The 24,847-nt window shown below is 37.9% G+C and overlaps 1 protein-coding gene across 2 annotated transcripts; it reads right to left on the bottom strand.

The window, feature by feature from the left end:
- Nucleotides 1-564: 564 nt before the first annotated feature.
- On the bottom strand, nucleotides 565-24,346 carry phyhip (phytanoyl-CoA 2-hydroxylase interacting protein). Of its 2 annotated transcripts, XM_079638383.1 has the most exons (6): nucleotides 24,215-24,346; nucleotides 17,037-17,216; nucleotides 7,918-8,092; nucleotides 3,838-3,955; nucleotides 2,867-3,442; nucleotides 1,568-1,703 (listed from the first exon to the last, which is right to left on the bottom strand). In XM_079638383.1, exons 2-5 carry the CDS (start codon nucleotides 17,211-17,213, stop codon nucleotides 2,908-2,910), a joined length of 1,005 nt encoding a protein of 334 aa, XP_079494509.1. In that variant the 5' UTR covers nucleotides 17,214-17,216; nucleotides 24,215-24,346; the 3' UTR covers nucleotides 1,568-1,703; nucleotides 2,867-2,907. The 2 variants fall into 2 exon arrangements, with proteins under 2 accessions (XP_079494508.1, XP_079494509.1); XM_079638382.1 differs by having other exon boundaries at nucleotides 565-3,442.
- Nucleotides 24,347-24,847: the final 501 nt, after the last annotated feature.

The raw sequence follows: 24,847 nt of genomic DNA on the forward strand, positions 1-24,847 counted from the left end.
ACTGATGCAATACTATGCTACTAACTAACTATGCTTCTAACAACTATGCTAAATAACTACCTAGGCTACACAAAATAATCTAAATAACTATAAATGCTATGCTAACTAGATGCTAAAATACGCTATCCTGATCGTTTTCAAAACTCGTAATTCCAATTTCCAGCTCCTGACTCGCTCTGGTGTTGACGGAACCAGATGCTTTTATACCAGCGGCTGCCAGGGGCGTGGTGAGCTCGCAGCGTCAGAGAGTACCCTACGTCAGAGAGTACCCCTACTTCAGGAGATTCCGTTTAACCTGAAGAGGGCAGCACTCAGACGTTTTTACACCATATATTTGAAAATTAAAACACTTTATACTCAAATGTTAAAAAAAGTACTCGAATCAATGAACAGCATTTATGAAGCTCCATTCGTACAGATCATTAACTAAAAAAAGTTGGTTTAGTGTTTAGTTACCCTTTAATAAGCCTTTTCCAATATTTTATGTTCCATAATGACTACTGTCCTTGAGAGCTGAACTGAAATACATTCATTCTCACACAAACAACCTGCAAAAATAAAGTTTCATAAGTGTTTTATTTATTTATTTTGTTAAAGCATTCTGTACAATTAATTTAACATTTATATATATTTCAACAGACACAAATACTCATGAGGTTCATATTGATTACAGATGGTTCAAAACCAGGGATTAGACTCTGACACCTCAAATAACTTAATATAAAAATAAAGAGAATCACTTACATCATTCATTATGATTTACACATGATTAGTCTTGAAGGGTTAAGTTCACCCAAAAATGAAAATTATATTATAATTTATCCTCCCTCAAGCCATCCTAGGTGTATATGACTTTCTTCTTTCAGCCAAACACAATAAGGGTTATATTAATATCCTGGCTCTTCCCAGATTTATAATGGGAGTGAGATTGTGAAGCCCAAAGAAGCACATCCATCAATCATAACAATAATCCATACGGCTTCAGGGGGTTATTAAAGGCCTTCTGAAGCGAAGCCATGCATTTTTGTAAGAAAATATCCATATTTGCAACTTTATAAACTATAATCACTGGCTTCCGGTAACGGCAGTACGTAGATCGGGCCGAAGAGTGACCTCTGACCCGACGGTATGCTTCAGAAGGCATTTATTAACCCCCCTGGGTCGTATGGATCACTTTTATGATGGATGGATGCACTTTTTTGGGCTTCAAAATCTCAGGTACCATTCACTGCTATTATAAATCTGCTAATGTCTGTCAAACTCTATTCACTCCTATAATAGAAAGTCACCTAGGATGGCTTGAGAGTGATTAAATCATGCGATCATTTTCATTATTTGGGTGAACTATTCCTTTAAGGAAGTGGATTTATAACTGAGACTGACTCATAAAAGATATCATATGGCTTCAGAAGACTTTCAATAAAAGACATGATGATGAGTAAAAGATGAAACATTTTTGGGTGAAGTGTCCCTTTAAGCTCTGAATCGGTGACTCACGGGCCTTATGGCTCGGTTTGTTTCATAACAAGCGGCGAGTCTCTCAGACCACGACCTCTCACTGTTTATTCTTTCCTCTTTTTGTGAAAACCTTTGGCATGTTCCCAAAAACAAATCCCACAGCGTGAATGTTTATTCGGCTTTTGATGAGAACGTCCATTTTCAAATCACAGGTTGCACTTTATATGACAGCATGCATTCACACACTGTAAAAAAATATTTTCATTATTTGTTATTACAACTTTTTATCTTTTGTCAAATCAATATTTAAGATAAGATAAAGATAATTAATGTGGTTCAGATTAGATAATCTTTTGAGTTTCTATTGATTAAAGGATAATTCCGGTATTTAACACCTTGAGTCTATATTGTAGTTTGTTTTGGATGAACAAGAGTGGTGGACAACATTTTTTTGACAATGGTTCCTCTCTCGAGTTTTTGACTATAATAGAATTGGCCATGGACCCATTTAACATTGGAGTCAATGGTCATGTCCGAAAATGTCATTAAAACAGCCAATAATGTTCGTTTACAAAACTGTGCAACTCACCGAGTGATTAGTGATGTTAGTTGATGTTCCAGAAACAAAAAGTGTTGCGAAATACAGTTTCTGTCGTGTTTTATTCGTCATTTTGTAAAATCCCATTGAATTCTGTTGAAGGACTGAGTGCTCGTTAATATAAATGCGCTACCGGGAACGGAAAGGGGGCTGTTTACATTTGGTCGATGTAGTCTTTTTGCTCGCTTCCGTTTCTCATAAGGCTAGCGAGCAGAGCAACTGTGCTCCGGGAGAGTAAGCCAAATAAACAAACAAAACCTTCATTAATTGTTACTTGTAATATGAAGTTGAACTCGACTGTGACCGTGAGTGTCCCGCGAGACATAAACATCGGTTATCGCCATCAAGTGGTCGGGAGTGTGCTAACGCTTCAGATTCAAATATTGAGCGGAAGTTACACGGTTGTGAAGTGTCTGAAAAAATAGTTCCACTATAGCAAAATAAACGGATTGGAATCATATATTGCGACGATATATTGTTTATAATCATCAACGAACACCACTAACCACTCGGTGAGTTGCACAGTTTTGTAAACGAACATTATTGGCTGTTTTAATGACATTTTCGGACATGGCCATTGACTCCAATGTTAAATGGGTCCATGGCCAATTCTATTATAGTCAAAAACTCGAGAGAGGAACCATTGTCAAAAAAATGTTGTCCACCACTCTTGTTCATCCAAAACAAACTACAATATAGACTCAAGGTGTTAAATACCGGAATTATCCTTTAACCAAATCTCCTTCATTGCATTAACTCAAATTTTTTATTTCAATCAACTCAATATTTTAAGGCAACCAGGTAACTTACTTTATTAAGTTAAACCAACACTATTTTGTTCACAGTGCAGTTCAGCGTCCCACACTGATATTGCACACCTTACAGCTCGGGTCTTTTTTGGCGTTGGCAGTGGAGAGGCTCATGAGTTGCGGACGGCCGCTGATCTGAGCCAGGATCCCGTTCTCCAGAAGCAAAGGCTCTGTGAACAACACCTCCAGAATCACATCGCTGGCGTGACAGAACACGGGAATGTCTCCGGCCGTGTACGTCAGGAAGGGGTTGGCCGTTAGGTCCAGTCGTGGAAGCCGGGTCTTGCAGAAGTCGTCCCCCTCCGATCCAGCAGGGGCCAGCACCAGCACCACATAGTGGTACGCCGTGTACATGCAGTAGAAGTCAGCGAAGTAGAGGTTTGTGCTCGGGTTGAGGAGGCGTTCGGCAGAGATTTGGAAGCGTAAAGCCCCGTACGGGGAGTCTTTCGGAGGGAGGCCGGTGTCGAACTCGGTGTTGCAGCTGAGGAAGACGCCGCGTAGCTTTCCGTTGATCGGCGAGCCGTGACTTCCACTGTTGTCTTTGAAAGATGGGAGCATTGCTCCTCCACATTCTGATCTATGGAGAGAATAATCAATAATACAACAATAAATCATGATATGTGACCCTGGACACAAAACTAGTCACATAGGTCACAATTTTAAAATTGAGATTCATATGTCATATGAAAGCTGAATAAATAAGCTTTCCATTGATGTGTGGTTTGTTAGGATATTACAATATTTGGCCGAGATACAATTATTTGAAAATCTGGAATCTGAGGGTGCAAAAAATAAAAAAACGAAACATTGAGGAAATCTCCTTTGTGCATTTATGTTCAAAAACATTTTTATAAATAAACAGTGAGAAAAATCATGTTTTTGTCAAAGACTAAAATCACGAATCAAAAATCAATGCAGTTTTAGAGCTGTCCAGGAAAGATATATGTAGAAAGCAGTATAGATGACACTAACCTCACGTACTGGAAGTATTCAGGATTCTGATTGCGGTAAAACACGGAGAACCTGAGCGGCCTCCCCGCAGCGGCCTGAGCTTTATCTAACAGCTGCTGGAGATGATCCATGGCATAATCTGCACAAAACAACACATTAACAACCATGATCATGAGTATAACATAAGTGCTGCTGCAGTATGTCATTTCTGTGCAGATATAGAGGGTGTGTGTGTGACGTCACCGCCGGCCGGAGTGACTGCGGTTACACACACTGAGTGGCAAAAAGACTGAGTGGCAGCATTGGTTTTCAGCGTGAAACACACCAAACATCTAAAACGGGAAAAAGCTTTGAGATTGACTGTTCAAATAGATTTGACAAGAAATCTGAGGTATATTTTTACAGACTGCTGAAAGCTACAGAATAGAGAAGCAAATGGATCGCTGCGATTCACAGAAACAACTGGATTTGCAGTTATAATTTTGTCTCAATATGCTGAATTTGGGGTAATATCATACCCTATATAGCCTATTGTATTGACAACTCATCAATTTAAATATTTACCATCGTATATTCTGCATAATTGGATGTTTTTAAATAAACACTGAAAAAAATGCTAAATGTTAATATCCGTGGATCACTGGATCTTTGGTAAGTTGTAAGGAACACTATATCGAGTCCAACCTTTTGTTTAAGTCGACATGAAATCAAATCGGACTTTAAACTGATAATCGTTTGTCCTACTTGTGTTTTCGCAGTTTCGCCCATTAAAGGGCCCCTATTATGGATTTTTGAAAATGACCGTTCATGTAGTGTGTAACACAGCTCCAAGTGAATGAAAACATCCTGCAAAGTTTTAAATCTGAAAGTACACCGTATATAAAGTTATTGTCTTTCAAAAGTAAGAGTCGACTCTGAGTCTGTGAAATGAATTGTTTTTCAAATGAGTCATAAACCGTTTCGCCTTGACGTCAAGACGAAACATTAGCATATTGCCCGCACACTTATTGCGCGCGCAGACACCAGGAAACTTAAACCGGACGCTGATTCCTGAGGACACTGGACAGCATCATGTCGAGGAGACGCTGTGCTCTACAATGTGAAGGTAAAGCCAGTTTCTTTTCACTGCCCAAGGACGAGCATGTGAAGAATCTGTGGTTAAAATTAATATTTACCATGATACCACGGCAGTATAATCCTAAACTATTCCTGTTCCCTTTATTTTACTGACGACTGCTTCTCAAATCTCGGAGTTCAATGCAGGATTCGCAAACCGCTTCCTCTTGAAAGATGGTGTTCACAATACTTCGTTTTGAGTTTTACATTGTGTAGGTCTCCTGCTAACTGGCTAACTCACATTATTACTGATATAGCCTACTTCTGCTGATCAGCTGTGGGCCACTATTACATAAAACTCAGTCTATTAATGCAGATTGTCTGTCGTTCTCACTACTTTGAGGAAAGATTAAGCATGGAGCAAGATTTGTTTTACCACTGTTTGTTACATCAGTCATTCACGCTAGAGCTCGGCTAACGTATTGCATAACTTACATGCACTGTTATTGATACCGTTTCCACGTGTTCACCGCAATATATTAGAAACATACTCGGTAAATAAATTAGTACAAGTAAAATAATCGGTTGATGGATATGCACTTGTTAATGCTGATGCTGAGGAATTGCAACATCTCATAATGTACCTCAAACTGAGTAGCGTATCACTGAAACGTCCCGCTCGAGTCGCCCTTGCGATGGAGGTTCGGGTTTAATAACTAGTTCTTCCAGTGTTTCATCATCGCACTTGCGCTCGCATTGATATGGTCAAATCAACGTCATTGTTCGTTACTGTGTTTAGTTTACGGTGTAGGAAGCCTCAGGACACGCAGAGCTGTCGTTGTTATGGAGTTTTTGTTTTCGACGCGTTCTGTACGTGGTAAACCAATCACAGCAGACTGAGCTGTCTGGCCAATCAGAGCAAAGTAGCTCATGGAAAGGTGGGATTTAGAGAGATTGATTCATTTGGCGAGTCGTTTGAGAATCATTGAAAATCTGGTGATGTGCAAATGTATATTATGAGAAAATGAAACAGTTTTTTGACTTCTGATGCATGTAAACCTGTTGTAGGAGACTCCAAAACAACATTAGGAAACTTTAAAATATCATAATAGGGGCCCTTTAAATCCAGTCACTCAGCAGCTCTTCTGCCACTCAGTCCGGCTGAGGGAGTGTGTTCCTGCGAGAGAGTGACGTCAATGGACTAACAGTCAACATTCGGTGACAGGCGCTATGGCAGCTGTCACAGTAGGAGACATTTCACAGCAGGCAATTGACCGTTCGCAAAACCCCGCCCTCTAACGGTTCTCGTCCAATCCTAGCTCAGCAACTGTAACTAAGGAGAAGGACCTCCGTCAAACATTCCGATTTCAGCAAGATAGTGCAACGATGCGCCTATGGCAGTGAGGTCTGCACAGGCTTAAAACTTGCTGTATTTTATGATTGCTTGCAACTATTATAAAAAAATAGGCTACATGTACAAACACCGTTTCACTACGGCACTGCGGCCCCCTCATCAGTCAGCAAACAAAACAAAAAAAAGAGAAAGAGCACGGACTTACTAATAACGAAACTTTGATGTGGTTGAACAGGTACACAGTCACAAATTCCTCTGGAACTCAAACATTAAACTTCAAAACAAAGTTTGCGCAGTTGCACAACTATTTACACAAATATATCCTTCTCAGTAGGCTGAGTTATGAATGAAGAGAACAGCATCGAGAGTTGATGGTTTCAGCGCGTCCTCTGATTGCAGTGTTGTGACTGAAATAGCGCGCGCGGGAGCACATGCACAAAACAGTTTTGTAAAATGATATAAGATCAAATAAAAATGATTGATATATAATTTTACAAAACTGTTTTGTGCATGTGCTCCCGTGCGCTATTCTGTCTATACTTTCTGTCGTGCCCTGGAGGATATGTTTGCTGCATTACTCCAAAACCAATCACTTAATGTATGGATCTCAACCCAGCCATGGCTATGGTTCTCAATTGTTTGACGGGCGTAGTAACAATAACTAAGGGGCGTGGCTTTTGCGAACGGTCAATTGATGATTTTTGGAGACAGAAAGATTATATATCATCTCAAAGTCACCAAAAAGGCCTTAACTATGCATTGGAGGGTTATATTAATAATTGTATTGTTGAGAAGGTCGATGAAAAGCTTCAGCTCCAGGCAAAAATGTACAGGTCAGTGTAAACGTGATAAACCACAAAAAAAGAAAGAAAAAAAAAGTACCCCATGCTTGGGTACCCCCAGTACCCAAAAGTACCCCCAAAGTTTGACCATTTTTAACTTAAAATGACAAGTAAAAACATATAAAAAGAAACGAATGAAAACTGCACTGCAATTTCAATTGACATGGAAGCAGAGAATGTCCGAGTGTATTGGTTGCACACTGTGATTGGCTCATCGTGTTTGGGGGCGTGGTTTAGCCATAGGTCAATTGTTTCTGAACAGGTTTTCCAAGCCTCCAGCTGTTTTCCATTGGTTGGACAAACTTGGCCCCTCCCCCAAACGTACGCTATTGGTTGAGCTTGTTGCTGTGCTGCTCAAACAAGCAGAAGCTGCTCACTGCAGAGCAAATGGGCGGAGCTTAAGTGTAGCTCCTCCTCGCTAGAGCTCCAGAGAGGAGGAGCTGGTCGTCATTTGACTCTAAATATCTGCAAACATATTATGGTATTTTTAGATGGATATCGAGGATTTTTAGGTTATGTGGAATTTGCTATCTGACCCAGTTTGCTCATTTCCATGGCTGCGATACGCTGTTTCCCGCCGAATGGCATCCCGGGTGTCAAAATACTATTGGCTGAACTGGCAGTGGGCGGAGTCACACAGACCAAAAAAAAAAACGTGTATAATAATAAAAAATATAAAAAATAATTAGTAAAATAACTGGCTGTGGAAGTGTTTTTCAGAGAAATGAGTATGTGAACTTAGCATGTTTCCTAAATATCTGCAAACATATTATGGTATTTTGATGCTTTAGTAGAGTAAAAAAGTTGCATCCAGCAGCTTTAAACTTCAGTTAGCTTAACTCTGCTTACCCCCGGTGCAGAACTCCACCACTTGGCTCCACTGAGACACTTGATAGTCTCCGTCAGGCTGTCTGATGGCGGTCTGCACTGCCACACAATAGTCCGTCCGAGGGCTCAGGAACCAGTGGCCTCTCACAGACATCGGCAAAGGTCCGGCTTTAGCCACTAGCTTGGTGGGAACATCCTGAAAAGACAAACACCAGAGGGCGCCGTCAGATTTGTTTGCCTACGGGGTTTTTGTTCTGCGTTCAAGAGAAGAATAACCAACCATTTCAACAGTCGACTGTTTTTGTTTGTTGAACCCTTGCAGCCTATGAAATCAAAATTGACAATATTTGGAGTTTAAAAAAAAAAAAAAAAAAAAAAAAGTTTTACGTTTTTATTTTACTTTACTATAATTAATTACAAATCTGGTTTATCATGTACATCATTATTATTATTTATAAATGTATGTGCCCTCATGAATATTTTAATCTGCATCTCTTCTCTGATGACGAGGGCGGGGCAACCTGTCAATCACATCAGATCCACCAATAGCCAACCACAACCATCCAATCAATTCCCCACAGTCAAAATCAAGCCCCGCCCACATTTGTTCTTGTTTGAGAAGCCGAATAGGGAGAAAAGGCTATCGCAACTTCCATTTCATGCCGAATTTAACATTACATATCACCAGATGCAGAAAAAAACAGTGAAAAATATTTCACACAGAAATTACTAATACATTTCACAAATAATTACAAAGAAATGGCAAGTAACACACTGAATTGACCATGAAATATAGTAGAAAGACAGAAATTGTATTTTCTTGTAAAACATACTCCAAAATACAAAAAATAATAATAATTTTACAGTGTAGCACAACATTACTATAACATTATGGCATTATATAAACATGTAGATGGTGTACATAATTATTTTTAAAGGAGAACTCCGGTCAATTTTAACATTGAGCTCAATTTTTAGTAAATTTGGAGTGCTGTCAATACAGAGAACAACGACAAAAATCAGTGTTGCCTACACCATGTTATCCTCTTTTTAAAATTTGCACCCTATTGACTTGAATGGGGCAAGTTTTAAACCTGCTTTTATCCTCTTAACATCCTTGATGTGTCATTACAAGTGCCCAGCCATGTTGAGTGATTCCTTCAGAGTGAACACGGTGAATCTGACTGCAGTAGATGTGAAAGATATTAATAAAAATGATGTTAATTCAACAAGCGCACATACCTGTATTTAGTTCCTGTTTTCGGTGGAAGTCCAAAGTAGTCGATTGTCGAGTTCACGCGCGTGATCTAAGTAACTAAACCTATGCGCGTCAACTCGACAATCGACTACTTTGGACTTCGACCGAAAACAGGAACTAAATACAGGTATGTGCGCTGGCTGATATAACATCATTTTTATTAATATCTTTCACATCTACTGCAGTCAGATTCACCGTGTTCACTCTTAAGGAATCACTCAACATGGCTGGGCACTTGTAATGACACATCAAGGATGATAAGAGGATAAAAGCAGGTTTAAAACTTGCCCCATTGAAGTCAATAGGGTGCACATTTTAAAAAGAGGATAACATGGTGTAGGCAACACTGATTTTTGTCGTTGTTCTCTGTATTGACAGCACTCCAAATTTACTAAAAATTGAGCTCAATGTTAAAATTGACCGGAGTTCTCCTTTAAGTGCATTTTTCCCCATTCCAAACCATATCAATTTTAATAATTACTCAGTATTATATTTAAGTCATATTTAACTCTTCGTGACTGAGGGTGTGGAATACATTACACAACGATTTACAGTCTAGAGCCAGTCTGACTGATAGTGTATGATGAGCAAAGACTCAATTCTTCAGCTTCAGATCATGATTCCAGCCAGAGAAGGTCAAACATGTTGGATATTTAAAACATATTTATTCCACTTGTCTCAGCGCATGTTTCTGCGTGAGTTTGTTGTGTTCGGAATGATTTTTTAAAATCTGCTCAGTCAGCTGGCTTTAAAACAGTGTTGAGAAGAAAAGGTGCAAAGCGGCTTGTCGAGAATGAATTGTGAAGCCTCCTGAGTCAGCAGAACTGTAACTCTCACTTAATAAGAAACACAAGCGGAAACATTAATATTGGACGAGAAATACTTCATGAAATATTTTTCAGAGGTTTTATGGAGAATTCGTGGGACTATGACTGGATCATTAATGGACACAGGGATCAGTTTAGGTCAGTCACTAGCAAGTCAGCTTATTATTCATTAACTAGTTACAATGTTGTTGTTGTTGTTGTTGTTGTATCTAAAAAAAAATAGAGCTGTTTAAAAATAGTTTTGTTCATTGAAATAAAGCTGAAATAAAAGTAAAATGTAAATATTAGAAAACTCGAAAGCTGTAAGTTGAAGTACAAAAATGACTAAAACTGAAATAAAAATAAATGAAAGCTAAATAGAAATATTTAAGGTACACTTTTTGTTCAAAATTAACTAATTTTTTTATAATTACATTACATCATTAATTCTTCTTTCAAAATGTGTTTTGTTCTAACTCTGATTCAGGGAAGTGTGTTTATATTTTAGACCTTTTGGGATGGTTTTTGCGTGGATATGTTTGTCATTCGCCCGTGTGTGTCTTGTCATATCCGTAAATAGAGTAAAGTTGCATCAGACCCTGTGTGTGTGTGTGTGTGTGTGTGTGTATCTGAGGCTGGGTGTTTGATTAGCTGTCATTTCCTGTTCCTGCGAGTGTGTGTGTGTTTGTGAGATAGAGAGCGTGTTTGTGTGTGTGTGTGTGTGCGCGTGTGTGTGCGTTTGTGAGATAGAGAGCGTGTTTGTGTGTGTGTGCGCGTGTGTGTGCGTTTGTGAGATAGAGAGCATGTTTGTGTGCGTGTGTGTGTGTGTGTGTGTGTGTGCGTTTGTGCGTGTGTGTGTGTGTGTTTGTGAGATAGAGAGCGTGTTTGTGTGTGTGTGCGCGCGTGTGTGTGTGTGTGTGTGCGTTTGTGCGTGTGTGTGTTGTAGTTTATTTTAAAAGGAAGTACCGCGTCTATTAATGTGTAAAGCTACAGTAACGTCTTCAGCTGGTCAGTTTGAGGTTCTTTCCCTCTAAACTGTTTATATCTCTGAAGAATTAATGTTTTATGAGCCGGAGGAGAATCATATTCATCCGCACAGACACACAGAGCCGAAGCACAACCACAACAATGTTCATCTGCAAAATACATGGGTTTTTGTTTTTTAACCATGAGGGCCAAAAGTTACATAGTGTACTTTTAAGTAACAAATAATGGCAAAAGCAGATATTAAAACGTAATATATATATATATATATATATATATATATATATATATATATATATATATATATATATAAACATAAAAGCTTTAAGGATATATAACATGAGGATAGCTGGACGTTTTTGAGTTGAAAATGAACTATAAATGAAAAAAGTCATGTTTTGGAAGAATCATCATTCAAAGAGACTGAAAATGGCCATGAACAAAAAAGAAATTGATTATTGTATAAATGAGAAGCACTGAAAAGAAGTATCTTTACAGGCCAAAGTATTATTTGTTGTATATATTTTAGAGTCATTTGTTCATTATTTAAAAATAAATAAATAATAATCTACAGTAATAACTGATTTATAGTGACGATACAAAATAAAGTTTGATAATAAAGAAACTGGATGTTGAACCTGCAGATTTTATCTTCTCATAAATGTTTCACTGACAATTAGTGTTTGCATGATTCGTTTTATAGGTAACCAGATAAAATGTTATCAGTGAATCACTGCAGATTTACCATCGTCAGTGTTTTCTGACGACTCTTCTGTCAAAGGTGAAAGACATTGTCAAACTTCACTAAAGCGTAACGTATTTCCTCTCACACACAAGAGCTCGATCACAGCTAATTACTCTTGTTGTGGAGACTCGAGTTTTTGACAAGCAGAACTAATTATGAAACGCTCAGAGGGGCAATAACCATAGCAACCTCTTATGAAAGTCCTTTCCTTTCATTCGCACATGGATATTAGAGCCCTGCAAAATCAGATGTAATTTCAGCAGCAGTTTATTTCTGGCGACCATTGAGTGCAAGAGATACTAGCAATACTCAGACATTATAGCTTTATTTTGTCATCAAGAATTTGAAAAACTGAACACAGTGAAGTTATACATTTATTCAGATCCAGTGTTGGAGCTAATGCATTACAAGTAATGCGAATAAAGTAATCAGATCACTTTTTTTAGTAACTAAAGTAATGCATTACTTTTACTCTTTCCCCGCCAGCATTTTTTTCATTGTATGAATATCTGAACATGCAATGTATCAAAAGACAGAACAGAGCCTATGCTTTTAAACAAAAAAAAAGTTTTAGAAGTTTTATGTTTTATTCTAGCTTCATGCATTTTTTTTAATCGACACTTGAATGGGTAAGAAGAGGGTAAGTTTCCTAAAACAAAAAGCAACATTTTGAGCAAAAAGCTGAGAAAAACATGTTTTTGTCAAAGACTACATCTACTAATAATAATAATTAATAATAATAATAATTTAATTCAGTAACATTAGGCAGTTTTGATTTACCGGTATATGCCGTTTAATGTTGATGATTGCGCTATTTTACATATGCATATGATTACACATGTTATCGCTGGTTTCTGCTTCTTCTTCTTCACCTGTGTTTTTTGATCAGGAGATTCAGTACTCTTCCAGAAGATGTGTAATAGCGCCCCCTACCGTATAATACTGAAAACACAGGGAATTCCATCAATGGCGGGGAAAGAGTTAAACTCACAAAAGTAGCCAAGTTACTTTGTTTTGCCATTGATAGATAGACAGCTGCTATAGTGAATTACAAACTCAGAATATTACACAAACCTGCAATAAGTCAATGTTAAATTACACAAATGTACTTGATGTATTTAATCTCACTGTATTAACCAGTGTCTTTGTTGCAGACCTTCAATGATCCAATTCAGCCTTAAGCAAAAATGACTAGGATAAACATCACATTTGTGTTTCTTTTGTTGTTTTAATTCTGAAGAGAGTTGGACTTTCTTCTGCTATCCAGAATGGGAGCACAGCTGCGCAGGCTTGAATAAGCATTTCCGTCAGCCTGAGGCTTATTCATGTCACCTTTGGTGTGAAAGGGCTTTTACATTTACTAAAAATAGAAGTTTTTTTTTTTTTTTTTTTTTAACCAGCAAGCCCAGCCCAGGTTAGAAAAAGGAATGCAAAAGTGACATATTGCGTTCCATAAAAAGTAACTAAGTAATGCAATTCGTTATTTTAAGTTGTTGGCCCGACACTGTTCGTTTCTGACAGCTCAGAATCATCTAAAGCTGCACAACATATTGACAATGGAAGTCTTACATCTGTTCTTAGATTTTTTCAATTTGTCAAGTGGACTGTGAATGCAGCTTTCAAGAAAATGATTTGATAATCATCAAAATCTTTGATAAATATGTTATTTTAACATATCAATCAATCAATCAATCCAGAGCATGATGCCCCAGATTATTACTAGTGTACTAAATTAGATTTTTTTTTGTAAATCAATAATTATGTATATATATATTTTTTTAAGGGCTGGTTGGACTATTTTAAATCAAATCAAAGTTTATTTATAAAGCACCTTAAACACAGTGTGTACCAAAGTGCTGTACAATTTCAAATGGATGTTTGAAGATATTTTTAGATATAAAAAGGTGTTTTTTTAAAAACGCTATTGCAGATTTTCATGTGCAAGTGGTGAGGCTCCTCAATAAACAAACAAATAAATAAACAAAAACTTAAATAATATATATTTTTAACATTTACACTGTAAAAAATGCTGGGTTGTTTTAACCCAATTTTGGGTCAAATATGGACAAACCCAAACGTTGGATCAAAAATGCAATTTAAAAATGTAACCCAATGGCTGGGTTTTTTTTAACCCAAAATTGGGTTAAAACAACCCAGCATTTTTTAGAGTGTATGAATAGGTGCATGATGCCCCAAATTAATAGTGTATAAAATTAGATTTTTTGCACAGAAATATCCTAATTTTATTGATGCTTTATTGTTTTAAAGGACTGGTTGGCCTGGGATTGGGGGACACAATAGATTACAAAAGGTGTTTCTTTAGAACGTTGTTGCAGATTTTTATATGCAAGTGTATTTATAATAATAATAATAATAATATAATAAATACACACAAATAATATATAGGTGCATGATTCCCCAAAAAGCAACCAAAAGCAATATCCTAATTGTACGTGTGTTGTGTAGTAAAGGCTGGTTGTCCTGCGATTGGGGACCTCAGGTGTTTATAGCGTCCCGGTGAGTCATGATCCGCTCACTGCAGAGTTTGGTCAGGTTTCACAGTAACCCTGAAGGGCCTGTCAGATGTGCTCATTACCAGCACACCTTCAGCCATCCTCCTCACACACCATCTGCCTCCCCAGTGCTTGCTGTTTATATGTGTCCTTCATTTAACCTTATCCAGGCAGAACGCACTTCAAAATAAACATGAATATTCAAGATATCTTTTTTATTATCCTCTTTTATTATGTGGTGGCTCAGTTTGAGTTACTGTTTTTTTATTTTTTTTACTTTTTCCTGTTTTAGGGTTGTAGTATTGTAGAAGTATTGTAGAATATGCATATGAAATTAGGTTTGTTGGTCAATCTGACATGGTTTAAGTCAGTTCCTCAACGACCCTCTGAGGGGATTCACAGCTACGCTTTTGCATTTGGGAGACTCTTTTATCCAAATAACATGTACAAGGCATTACATTTTAATAGTTCATCATGCATGCTAATTTCACTGAGAACTGAACTAATGGGGCCCTATTTTAACGATCTGAAACGCTAGTAACAAACGCGGAACGCAAGTAACTTTGTGGGCGGATACCGGCGGGATAAACGACTCTTGCGCCCGGCGCAAATCTAAAATGTGTTGGTCTGAAGTCGCTTCATTACTCATAGGTGTGCTTTGGGCGTAACGTGAAATAAACCAATCAGAGCGACATCTCACATTCCCTTTAAGAGCCGGCGCGCTTGTTTACTATTATAACGGGACGCTATTATAACGGCGGATTTGCCGGCGCACGCCAGGAGCGGTTCACAGCCGAGGAGACCGACGTTCTCGTCAGGGCCGTAAAACACAGAGAAGTGACATTGTATGAGGATGATGGAGAAACACACACAAATTAGCTTCAGTTAAACAGGCGTATAATAATTTGGGTAAATGTGTTGCTAGATTTATGCCTATTTTTTTCACATCTTTATGGACACAACAATGATTTCCCTCGTGTGTTAATATTTTTCCTTGTAATAATGTATGATTTGCAAAAATGAAAACTGCTGCGTCCGTTTAGATTAGAGAATCAAAGTGTATGCGCGTTAACACGCTACATTATGGCCAAGCACGCGCGCTTAAAATAGCATATGACTAACGCGCAACGCGCCGCTGTCTTTTAGACTCGGTTTCTCCTGGTCAGTGGAGGAGTTGTTTTCTGAAACTGCAGAATATCACCAGGGAAGTTTTGCGCCTGAACACACTCCTCTTTTTGCTGAACCGCAAGTTCATTCCCTAATTTACCTGTGGAGGGAAAGTCGCTGTGCGCGGGTGCAGAATAGGAATGATACATGTGTCGGTGTTCAAAGTCAATTGCGATAGGGCCCTTGATCTTGTTGTTGCGAGCGATATGCATTGTTTTACGCATGTTTCGTTTGTTTCTGTATTGGATTTCGTACTTTCATAATTTCATTGAATAAATGTTTAAGCTGCTAAAAGATCCACTTCGCCTCACCTCATCATCATCTTCATCAAAACTGTTCATAATAGGCCCTTTATAATAGATTTAATAACAGCTTTCTCCATGCAAACCCTCTATTGACGTTAAATACCTATTGTCAGGATTTACTAAAGACGCAGTGATAAATGAGGCGAGGACAGGGTTATTTTTGATCTTATTGCATATGCATTTGTAGGAGTTTCCCTTTCAGACGCAAAATTTATGGGACTAAAGTGTTTAAATGAATCACGTAAGGTGATTAAGGTTTGCGCTCGTCAGCTTACTGGTTTGTAATGCAAAAAAAGCCTTTTTGAGTTGTTGTTGTGTTTTTATAATGATTTGTATTAAATCCTATTAGAGTCATTTTGCCCCCCTTCATAAAAAATGTATCCAGAATGTGAACCTAATACAAGGGTTAATTAAATATTCTGGGTTCAATTGCTTAGTAAAAATCTAATTAAAAATGGTTTATTAAAAGTAATAGTTTCTAGTCTTAGTGTTTTTCATACAATGAAAGTCAACAGGGTTGAATGTTATAAATCACAAGCCCTCACTATTGTTTCCTTGTTTTAAAGGGGTGATTGAGTATGATTTCACTTTTCTAACTTTAGTTAGTGTGTAGTGTTGGTGTTTGATCATAAACAACATCTGCAAAGTTCAGAGCAAAGGGAGATATTTGCTTTTAAAGAAATTGCTTTTTAAGGACTACAACAAACGGCTGGTAGAGACTACACGACATTCCTCCCGAGTTAGTGACATCACCAACCCTAAGATTTACATAAACCCCGCCCCCTGAACATGATTTATATATTATCATGACAGAATATGCTAATCAATGACTAGAAGATAACTCCACATCAGCTGCATGAATTCATCAACTAACCATTCAGAAATGTCCTGTTCTTCTACATGCGTCACTTCTTGAGTCTCTCCATCTTTCTGACTCCGGTTTGAACATAAAAGGCTAAAAGTTTTAGAAATTTTCAGGACAAAAGCTGTTGAAGCTCCGCCCCCTGTGCCGGGAGCAGCAGCTCATTTGCATTTAAAGGGACAGACACAAAAACGGTGCGTTTTTGCTCAAAAAGTGACAACTTTAACATGCTATATAAACATATCTGTGGAGTATTTTGAGCTAAAACTTCACACACACACTCTGGGGACATCAGAGACTTATTTTACATCTTGTGAAAAGGGCATTACACCACCCCTTTGTTTAACACCAGATGGTTCTGCTGGGATTGTCCATGTGACAATTTGTTTTAAATTGACCAGTTCCACTGGCCCTGGTTGTGTGACGGTAAATAAGAGCTGTGAGGAGAACAGTGGAGCGGGACGGAGATGTAAACAGCAGAATGAGAGAATAACACTGACTCTGTGCTTGAAGCGGTTGGGCTCGCTGCCTTCTTTACGGCTCAGGTCGATGAAGTAATGCGTCAGTCGTGACGTGTCCTCATCAGGCGCCGTTTCCCAGGTGATCCGGAACGAGTCACAGCTCACCTCGCTGATCTGAATATTATGGGGTGTGGAGAGGAGATCCGCCTCAGCCATCACCTGCGGGAAAGAAAGTGAAAAACTGTCAAACGGGGGAAATTATAGTAAAAATCGGTCCCACTTTATATTAAGTGGCTTTAAGTACTATGTACTTACATTGAAATTAATAATTTGATACAATGGACTTATTGTGTACATGTTTTTACATTGTACTTATATTTTTTAAATACCTGCATGTAATTAAAGCTGTAATTAATGTATGTAATTACATTTGTAATTACACTGTTGACCCTTCCCTTACACCTTAACCCACCCTTAAACTTAACCATACCAGCACACCTGTCCCTAACCGTACCCGTATCACACCGCAATAGCAGCAAACGTGTTTTACAATAAAACATGAACACAATAAGTACATTGTACTTAAAGCCACTTAATATAAAGTGGGACCTAAAAATCTAACAATCTACTGACCTCTGAGTCAGTTGAATAACACCGATAACCTCCCGTTACACAAAATACTGCCTTCAGTCTATAGTTTTCCATGTTTAATAATCATTGTAGTCTTTAAATATTTGCTTGTTTATCAGTAAGGCTCATCTGAATGTCTTATATCTTTAGAGATGTCATTATGGAGCCTTGAAGTAGTTTGAAACCAGTTTTTTAGGATGTCATTTATTTTATCTAAAATACTGTAAAGGCAACTAATATGAAATATTATCTAATTTTAAAATAACTGTTTTCCATGTGAATATATAGTAAAATGTTAATTATTCCTGTGATCAAAGCAGCATTTTCAGCATCATTACTCCAGTCTTCAGTGTCACTTTAAGTACCAGTTTGTAGTAATTTTATCTAAAAAACTACTAGGGAATCCACAAGCCTCTCTATAGAGAGCTATACAGGCATCTAGTGGTAACACCATAAAATGACAAGTTTTTCTGTCTTTTTTTCTCACCAGATGGCGCTAATCTGCCTTCAAAAATTTTATTTCAAAGGCCTAATCTCTATTAATCTAAAATACTGCATTAATTTTTTGTGTGAAAATTTTTTGTTTTAATTGGGCAAAATGGACCATAATTATGGCAGAAATATGACTGAGTACCATACAATTCTCTCAAAATACAAAATAAAAAATAGTATGAATTACATTGATTTTACTGGAGGAAAAAAAGTTGAGGTGTCCGGTCACTTTTGACTGTGAAGAACACCAGAGGGTTAAGAGGCACTTTTAACATGTATAACATTATCTCCAATTGAACTCAACTCTGTTGTCATCCATCCTGTTACTTTTTCTGAAGACATAATTATTTCCCTAAATGACATATTACAATATATCCATTTAGCTTGAGATGGCACGATGCAGTCTATTAACACAAACACATTATAGCGGGAAACACTCGTTTCACAAGAATGACCCAGCGTCTCAGAGGAGGGATAATAAACAAACGCTCTGTGTGTGTGTGTGTGTGTGTGTGTGTGTGTGTGTGTGTGTGTGTGTGTGTGTGTGTGTGTAGAGTGAGGCTTGGTGTTTGATTAGCTGTCATTTCCTGTTCCTGCGACCAGTGACCCTTGATTAATGCGAGTCACAGAATCTATTATCTGCCCTTGTGCTCTGAGAAAGAGCCCATAACTCTGAGAGAGAGAGAGAGAGAGAGAGAGAGAGAGAGAGAGAGAGAGAGAGAGAGAGAGAGCAGTGATTAACATGCACCTCTCTCTCTCTCGTTCTCCTTTCACTACCCTCATATATCCCCAGTTGTCCTTTGATTTTGCTCTTTCACATTTCAGTTTTTATACTTATTTATTAAGTGTCCATATGATTCATGTAAAATGTTCATGTAAGCTAAAATGTCACAGATTTGTCCTATGTTGTAATAAATCTTCCGTATGGACAGTCTGCTGAAACTGCACAATGCCAAGAGCGGACTGGCGTGAAAGTGTTGGACGGCACAAATGTGTGTATGGCACAAATGTGTGTGTGCCAGAAAATGAGAATATGTTTAACAGCAAGTACTTCACACATGATTGCTTTGGCACACAAACATATGGCATCCCTTGTGGAAAAGAAGTACACTAGCAAATAATAATAATATAAAGAGTATACTTAAGTGCAAACTGCATGTTTTCGGCACTTAATTGCATGCATTTTTTTACAATTATTTGAAAATGTATTATAGTTTAAATTTATATTAAATGCAATTAGTTCAACTTAAAGCTACACTGTGTAATTTTTTTAGTTGATTCTTAGCAAAAACCACTTTGTTCTTTCAAAATTATATGTGCTCATTAATGTATTATTATTTCTAGCAACTAATCAAGTATTCTCGTAAGCGTAGAATCTGCCATTTATAATACATACGGGTGAGCTTCTCGAATGGCGGAAGCCATGTTGCGCCTCCATCTTGAAAATACATTAGCCAAAGAGGGACACACCTGGAAATTCAAGCTTTGGCTTTCGCGTTTTTACACTCAGTGACGAATGCGAGCGGGAGATTACTCGCGACTGCCGGCAGATTTGGAATAATACGGCCACCGTAGGAGTTAAAACGCCCTCGGAGTGGGAGGGGCTAGAAAGTAATATTCAGTTGGTAGTCATATACAATTTCACGCTAGATGGGAGTAATTCCTACACAGTGTAGCTTTAAAAGTACTTTTTTGACCCACTTAAAGATACAATATGTAATTTTTTTCGCCGCTAGGCATGCTGACCTCTTACAATAACAAAGCCGTATGTTGATGAAGCAAAATTAAATATGGAAATATATGGAATTTGTCGTCAAGTCGATGGATCTAATAATGTTTATGGATGAGTGAATACATTGATGTTTTTATCATGACTGTGGTATGAAGCAGGACGTGATTTCTAATGAGAGACAGATATCAGCGCCACACACGACTCGAGTCCCGCGGATATAAAGGAATAAGGACATTAATCTACCGAACTACCGGGAAGTGCTGAATTATTACTCACACAGGTCAGTTTATTAGAAGAATGAAGCTTGTGAGGTAACGCAGCGCTGTCTCACTCGCTCTACACTATCACACTAAACTGCATTTGAGTGTGTTGAAAGTTATAATGTAATTGTTGGCTGTATGAGATTAGCAGAAAAAAAGGTACGCAAGCTGTCACTGGGGCTGTACCCTTCTTAAAAGGTGCACTTTTGTACCAAAAAGGTACATATTCGTCCCGAAAAGGTACATTTTTGCACCTAAAAGGGACATATTCGTGCCTAAAAGGTACAAAAGTGTACCTTTTACAAAGGGTACAGCCCCAGTGACAGCTTGCGTACCTTTTTTTCTGAGATACCGATCATATTCTAACATTTCATCATGTTGAGCTATATAACATTGATTAGTTTATGTACATTTGCTCACCTGTCTAATAAAGTACATACAAGTACATACATGTCAAGTCGAAGTTTGTCGCGGACGCTAGCTCGCGGCATCTCGAAAACGCCACGCTGATATTGATCCTTGTTTTAACTCCTTTTGTCCCAAAGTCTGCTTGCCATAGTCCATAATGTTTGAACGAAACAACAACAGCGTGAGCGTGCCGCTAAAAGTAACGCACTATGCAGTTGTCCACAGTTGTCGTTAGGGCAGGGCGATATGGCCAAAAAAAATTATCACAATAATGTTTTTGTATCAGTCGATATCGATCATTATCACGATAAATGTCAAATCTTTATTTCTTTAAAGTTTAAAGGCAGAGTTTTGTTCCTAAGTGAAAGTTGTAGAAACCAGAGCGTTAATTGTGCTTTTAAACTACTCTTTATTGTCAGAACATATCATGACAAACACTGGCCAAACAGGGGAACATTTGCCAAATCCGAGTTAGAAAATTCTAACATTTGTCATTTTTCCTTAACAAAATAAATATCTTAATAGAAAAAAATATTTTTTAGTTTCTGCATGTGCTAATTTTTATTTGGTAAAATGTAATATTCTGACTGTTTGAGTTTAATTAAAATTAACCATTGGTCATCCAGCATCATGCATTTAAATCATGATAACCACAGATAAACCCGGGCATAGCCTACAGCACCTCACTATCATGGCAAAATATTACTTTATGGTTTATATGGTATTTGTATGAAAACCAGTAGCCTAAATACATTATTAAATACTGTAATTATGTTCCATTAGTCCTTTAATACATTGTCTACATTAATAATATAATACAATTCAATATGTATATCCCACATTTCATAGTGCAGTTAATATTACTAGACTAACGTTACATCCGTGGTAAATGATGGGAATGTGTACGGAGAAGTCTTCTGACTATATCGTTGCGCTCAGTGTTTCTCCTGTTCGTCAGCGCCGCTTCATCTGCCTTTAAACTGGTTTAAATCACTGGGACATTTGTGTTCTTCGCTGAATTCAAGCGCTTCTCACTGGATCTCGTGACCGAGACCGATCAGAGTAAACGCGTCTGCTCTAGTGAACTCGCGGCTGCGCTGCCGTTTGGACTTTGAGACAAGCGGATAAACAGTCCGTGAGGCGCGCGCGGTTCAAATGAGTTTCGTTCCGCTTTTGGCGCATAAACATTATCGAACATTTATCGAACTCTTGATATCGTTTTATCGAGAAAAATTATATCGCGATAACTATCGTTATCGTTTTATCGTCGCCATAGCAGTAGCCTACTACGAGCGGAAACCAGGGTTAACGCGGATATTAAATAATTGACCCTTGGCAGGGAGCTTGATTGACAGGTGATCTGACCAATCATACTTCGCCATCCGCCATTTTGTCCGACAAAGCAGTCAGGAGAGTTAGTAGATTAACATGGGAGGATTTGAACTTGAAAACGGAGTGTACTGACGCCTTTCTGACGGTATTTATTGTTAAAATTTCTTTAAAAAAATTACCAAATTTGAAAGGTGAGGCTTTGTTTAATATCAAAAGTAACCGAAAAGTAACTTGGTCTGTGTCTCTCTGCTTAGCGATGTATTTTCCACTGCGTGAGAACATGGTGTGGCGTGAGAGCGGCGTAGCTTGTCGGACATAGCGACAGTAACTAAGGGGGGCGGGTCCTTGCGAACGGTCAGTTGACAGGCGACAAGTGTACAGGTTTTCCGGGACGGACCATTATTTAAAATTGGAATTTCTCTGAAATTAAAAATCTTTGGGAACTTTTGGGATATTGTAAGTAGCCTACACAACTGCAGGAAATATATCACACTGTGCAAGTGATTTTTGGATATTTTATTACAAAATTCTTACATATTGTACCTTTAAGTGTGTATTTTATAATTATTTCTATTGTCTTTGAAATATGTGCTGCCGAACATAGCCTACTGACACTTATTTGTGGTAAACTAAAATATACTTTAATGTAATTTTTATTCGAAAGTGTATTTTACTGTACTTACAGATTTGTAATTGTAATTTAGTACATTCAAAATGTACTTTAAATGTCATATTGAATAATATGCTACAGTTACAATTAGTTTGTACAATTAGTTAGTTTGTAAGTATTACAATTACTTACAGTAAGTCTGTTCAGAAAAATAGTCATGAAAGTTTACTAAAAATATGTTTAAAATTTTAATGACACATTCAATACAATTAAGTGCACTTCTTTTTCAGTAGGGATACGTGTGTGTGTGTGTGTGTGTGTCTCATGATGGAATCTACATTAATTTAGGATGAACAAATTGAGTTTTCACACACACCGGCTTCATTCTCTCTTCTCGCTGCACACACAGATTCACACACTGCCCTGATGTCATGAAAACACATCAACTCCCCACAGTCAGCCTTTCATTCAGAGGGAATGTAGGACATAATAAATATCCTCACAGGACCTGCATCAAAGCTGCAAAACACACACACACACACACACGCACAAACACACAGAGGCGCACACGCTCTCTCTCACACACACAGAGGCACACGCGCGCGCACACACACACACACACACACTTAGTAAACATATTTAGCATGTATTTTAAGCCGTTTGGTTAATGAGGACACACAGGATATGTCCTCATAAAACATGTTTACATTGTAATACCCATGTCATTATACACATTTGTGTCATCATAAACAATACAATACAGGAACACACACATGCACGCACACACACACACACACAGAGACTATCTGCTATGAAAACAAGCCTCAGTAAAGCAGGTGAATATTATCAAAACATGTTCAAGTCACATTTTATCCCATAATACAAAAGAAAAATATATATTTTGCATAAAGAAAATAAACCATATTTTCTTAGTAGATTCTCGTTTCGATTTATAGTAGACTAAAAATATATATATTACAGTATTTGTATATAAGGTAAGATATATATTACAGTAAAATGTATAATATATACTGTATATGTTTTATTCTTATCTGGTCTGTGTGGTGAAAGTTTTTATATAGTAAACAACAACATGCTTTACTATTCAGAGCGACAGAGTGACAAATCAACAGTGGATTCACAGACTAAACCAGTTGAGCTGAATCTCTTTCTCTCCGCTTTGATACGGTCTCATCATGTGATGAATGTTCTGGTGCTCGAATGCATCGAGTTGTAATGACTCTGTCACGGTTCAGGTTTCCCATCATGCCTCTGCAATGCAGCTCTACTGTGGTGGGAGTGAAACTAACACGAGCAACAGTGCTCTGCATTTCACTGTTAAACTACAAGACAGAAGAAGAGAACACAGCGCTGCCAGAAAGCAAACAACAAAACAACATGTTCTATTCTGGTGATCTGCGCTTCTCTTCTGGATGCTGGAGTCTACAGCAGTCCTGACCCGAATCACTGCGACTGAGGAAAACTGCAGTGAGGAGGTGAAGACGAGCAGGATTCTGTTCTGTTCTATTCCATTCTGTTCTATTCTATTCTATTCTATTCTATTCTATTCTATTCTATTGTTCTGTTCTATTCTATTCTGTTCTGTTCTGTTCTATTCTATTCTATTCTATTGTTCTGTTCTATTCTGTTCTATTCTGTTCTATTCTATTCTGTTCTATTCTATTGGATTCTGTTCTATACTATTCTATTTTTTTTATGAAGTGTTATTTTGCTGAATAAAAGAGAGGCATACCTCTGTGTTGAGCAGGCGCTGTGATGATGAAGGGAACAGAGGCTGAGTGAATAAACGTGGCTTTGTTTCTTCGTCTTCTCTTCGTCTTCTCTTCTGCTGCTGCCAGATCCTTAAACGAGTGCGAGGGGATTCTCGTTTGCCCACACTTGCTCACTTTCATTTATCGCCTCTCTCTCTCTCTCTCTCTCTCTCTCTCTCTCTCTCTCTCTCTCTCTCACACACACACACACACACACACACTCTCTCTCTCTCTCTCTCTCTCTCTCTCTCTCTCTCTACATGTGTGTGTGTGTGTGTGTGTGTGTTTCTTTTCTCAGAATTTTAATGTATTTGAACATTGTTTTAAGGTGTTGGAAAATATTTACATTTTTTTTGTTTAAGCTTTGAATAATTTAATGTAAAATAAATCAGATTTTAAAGGTCTCTCTCTCTCTCTCTCTCTCTCTCTCTCTCTCTCTCTCTCTCTCTCTCTCTCTCTCTCTCTCTCTCTCTCTCTCTCTACATGTGTGTGTGTGTCTTCTACAGCTGTATGCCAAAGGGAAATGTACAGCCATGAGAAAGTGCAGCATCACTGAACCATAAAAGTGATATAACAAGCTACTCACTCTTGCCTGATCTAACTCTCTCTCTCTC

Source organism: Phoxinus phoxinus (genome assembly GCF_949152265.1).
Source record: "Phoxinus phoxinus genome assembly, chromosome: 15".
Taxonomy (NCBI): Eukaryota; Metazoa; Chordata; class Actinopteri; order Cypriniformes; family Leuciscidae; genus Phoxinus; species Phoxinus phoxinus.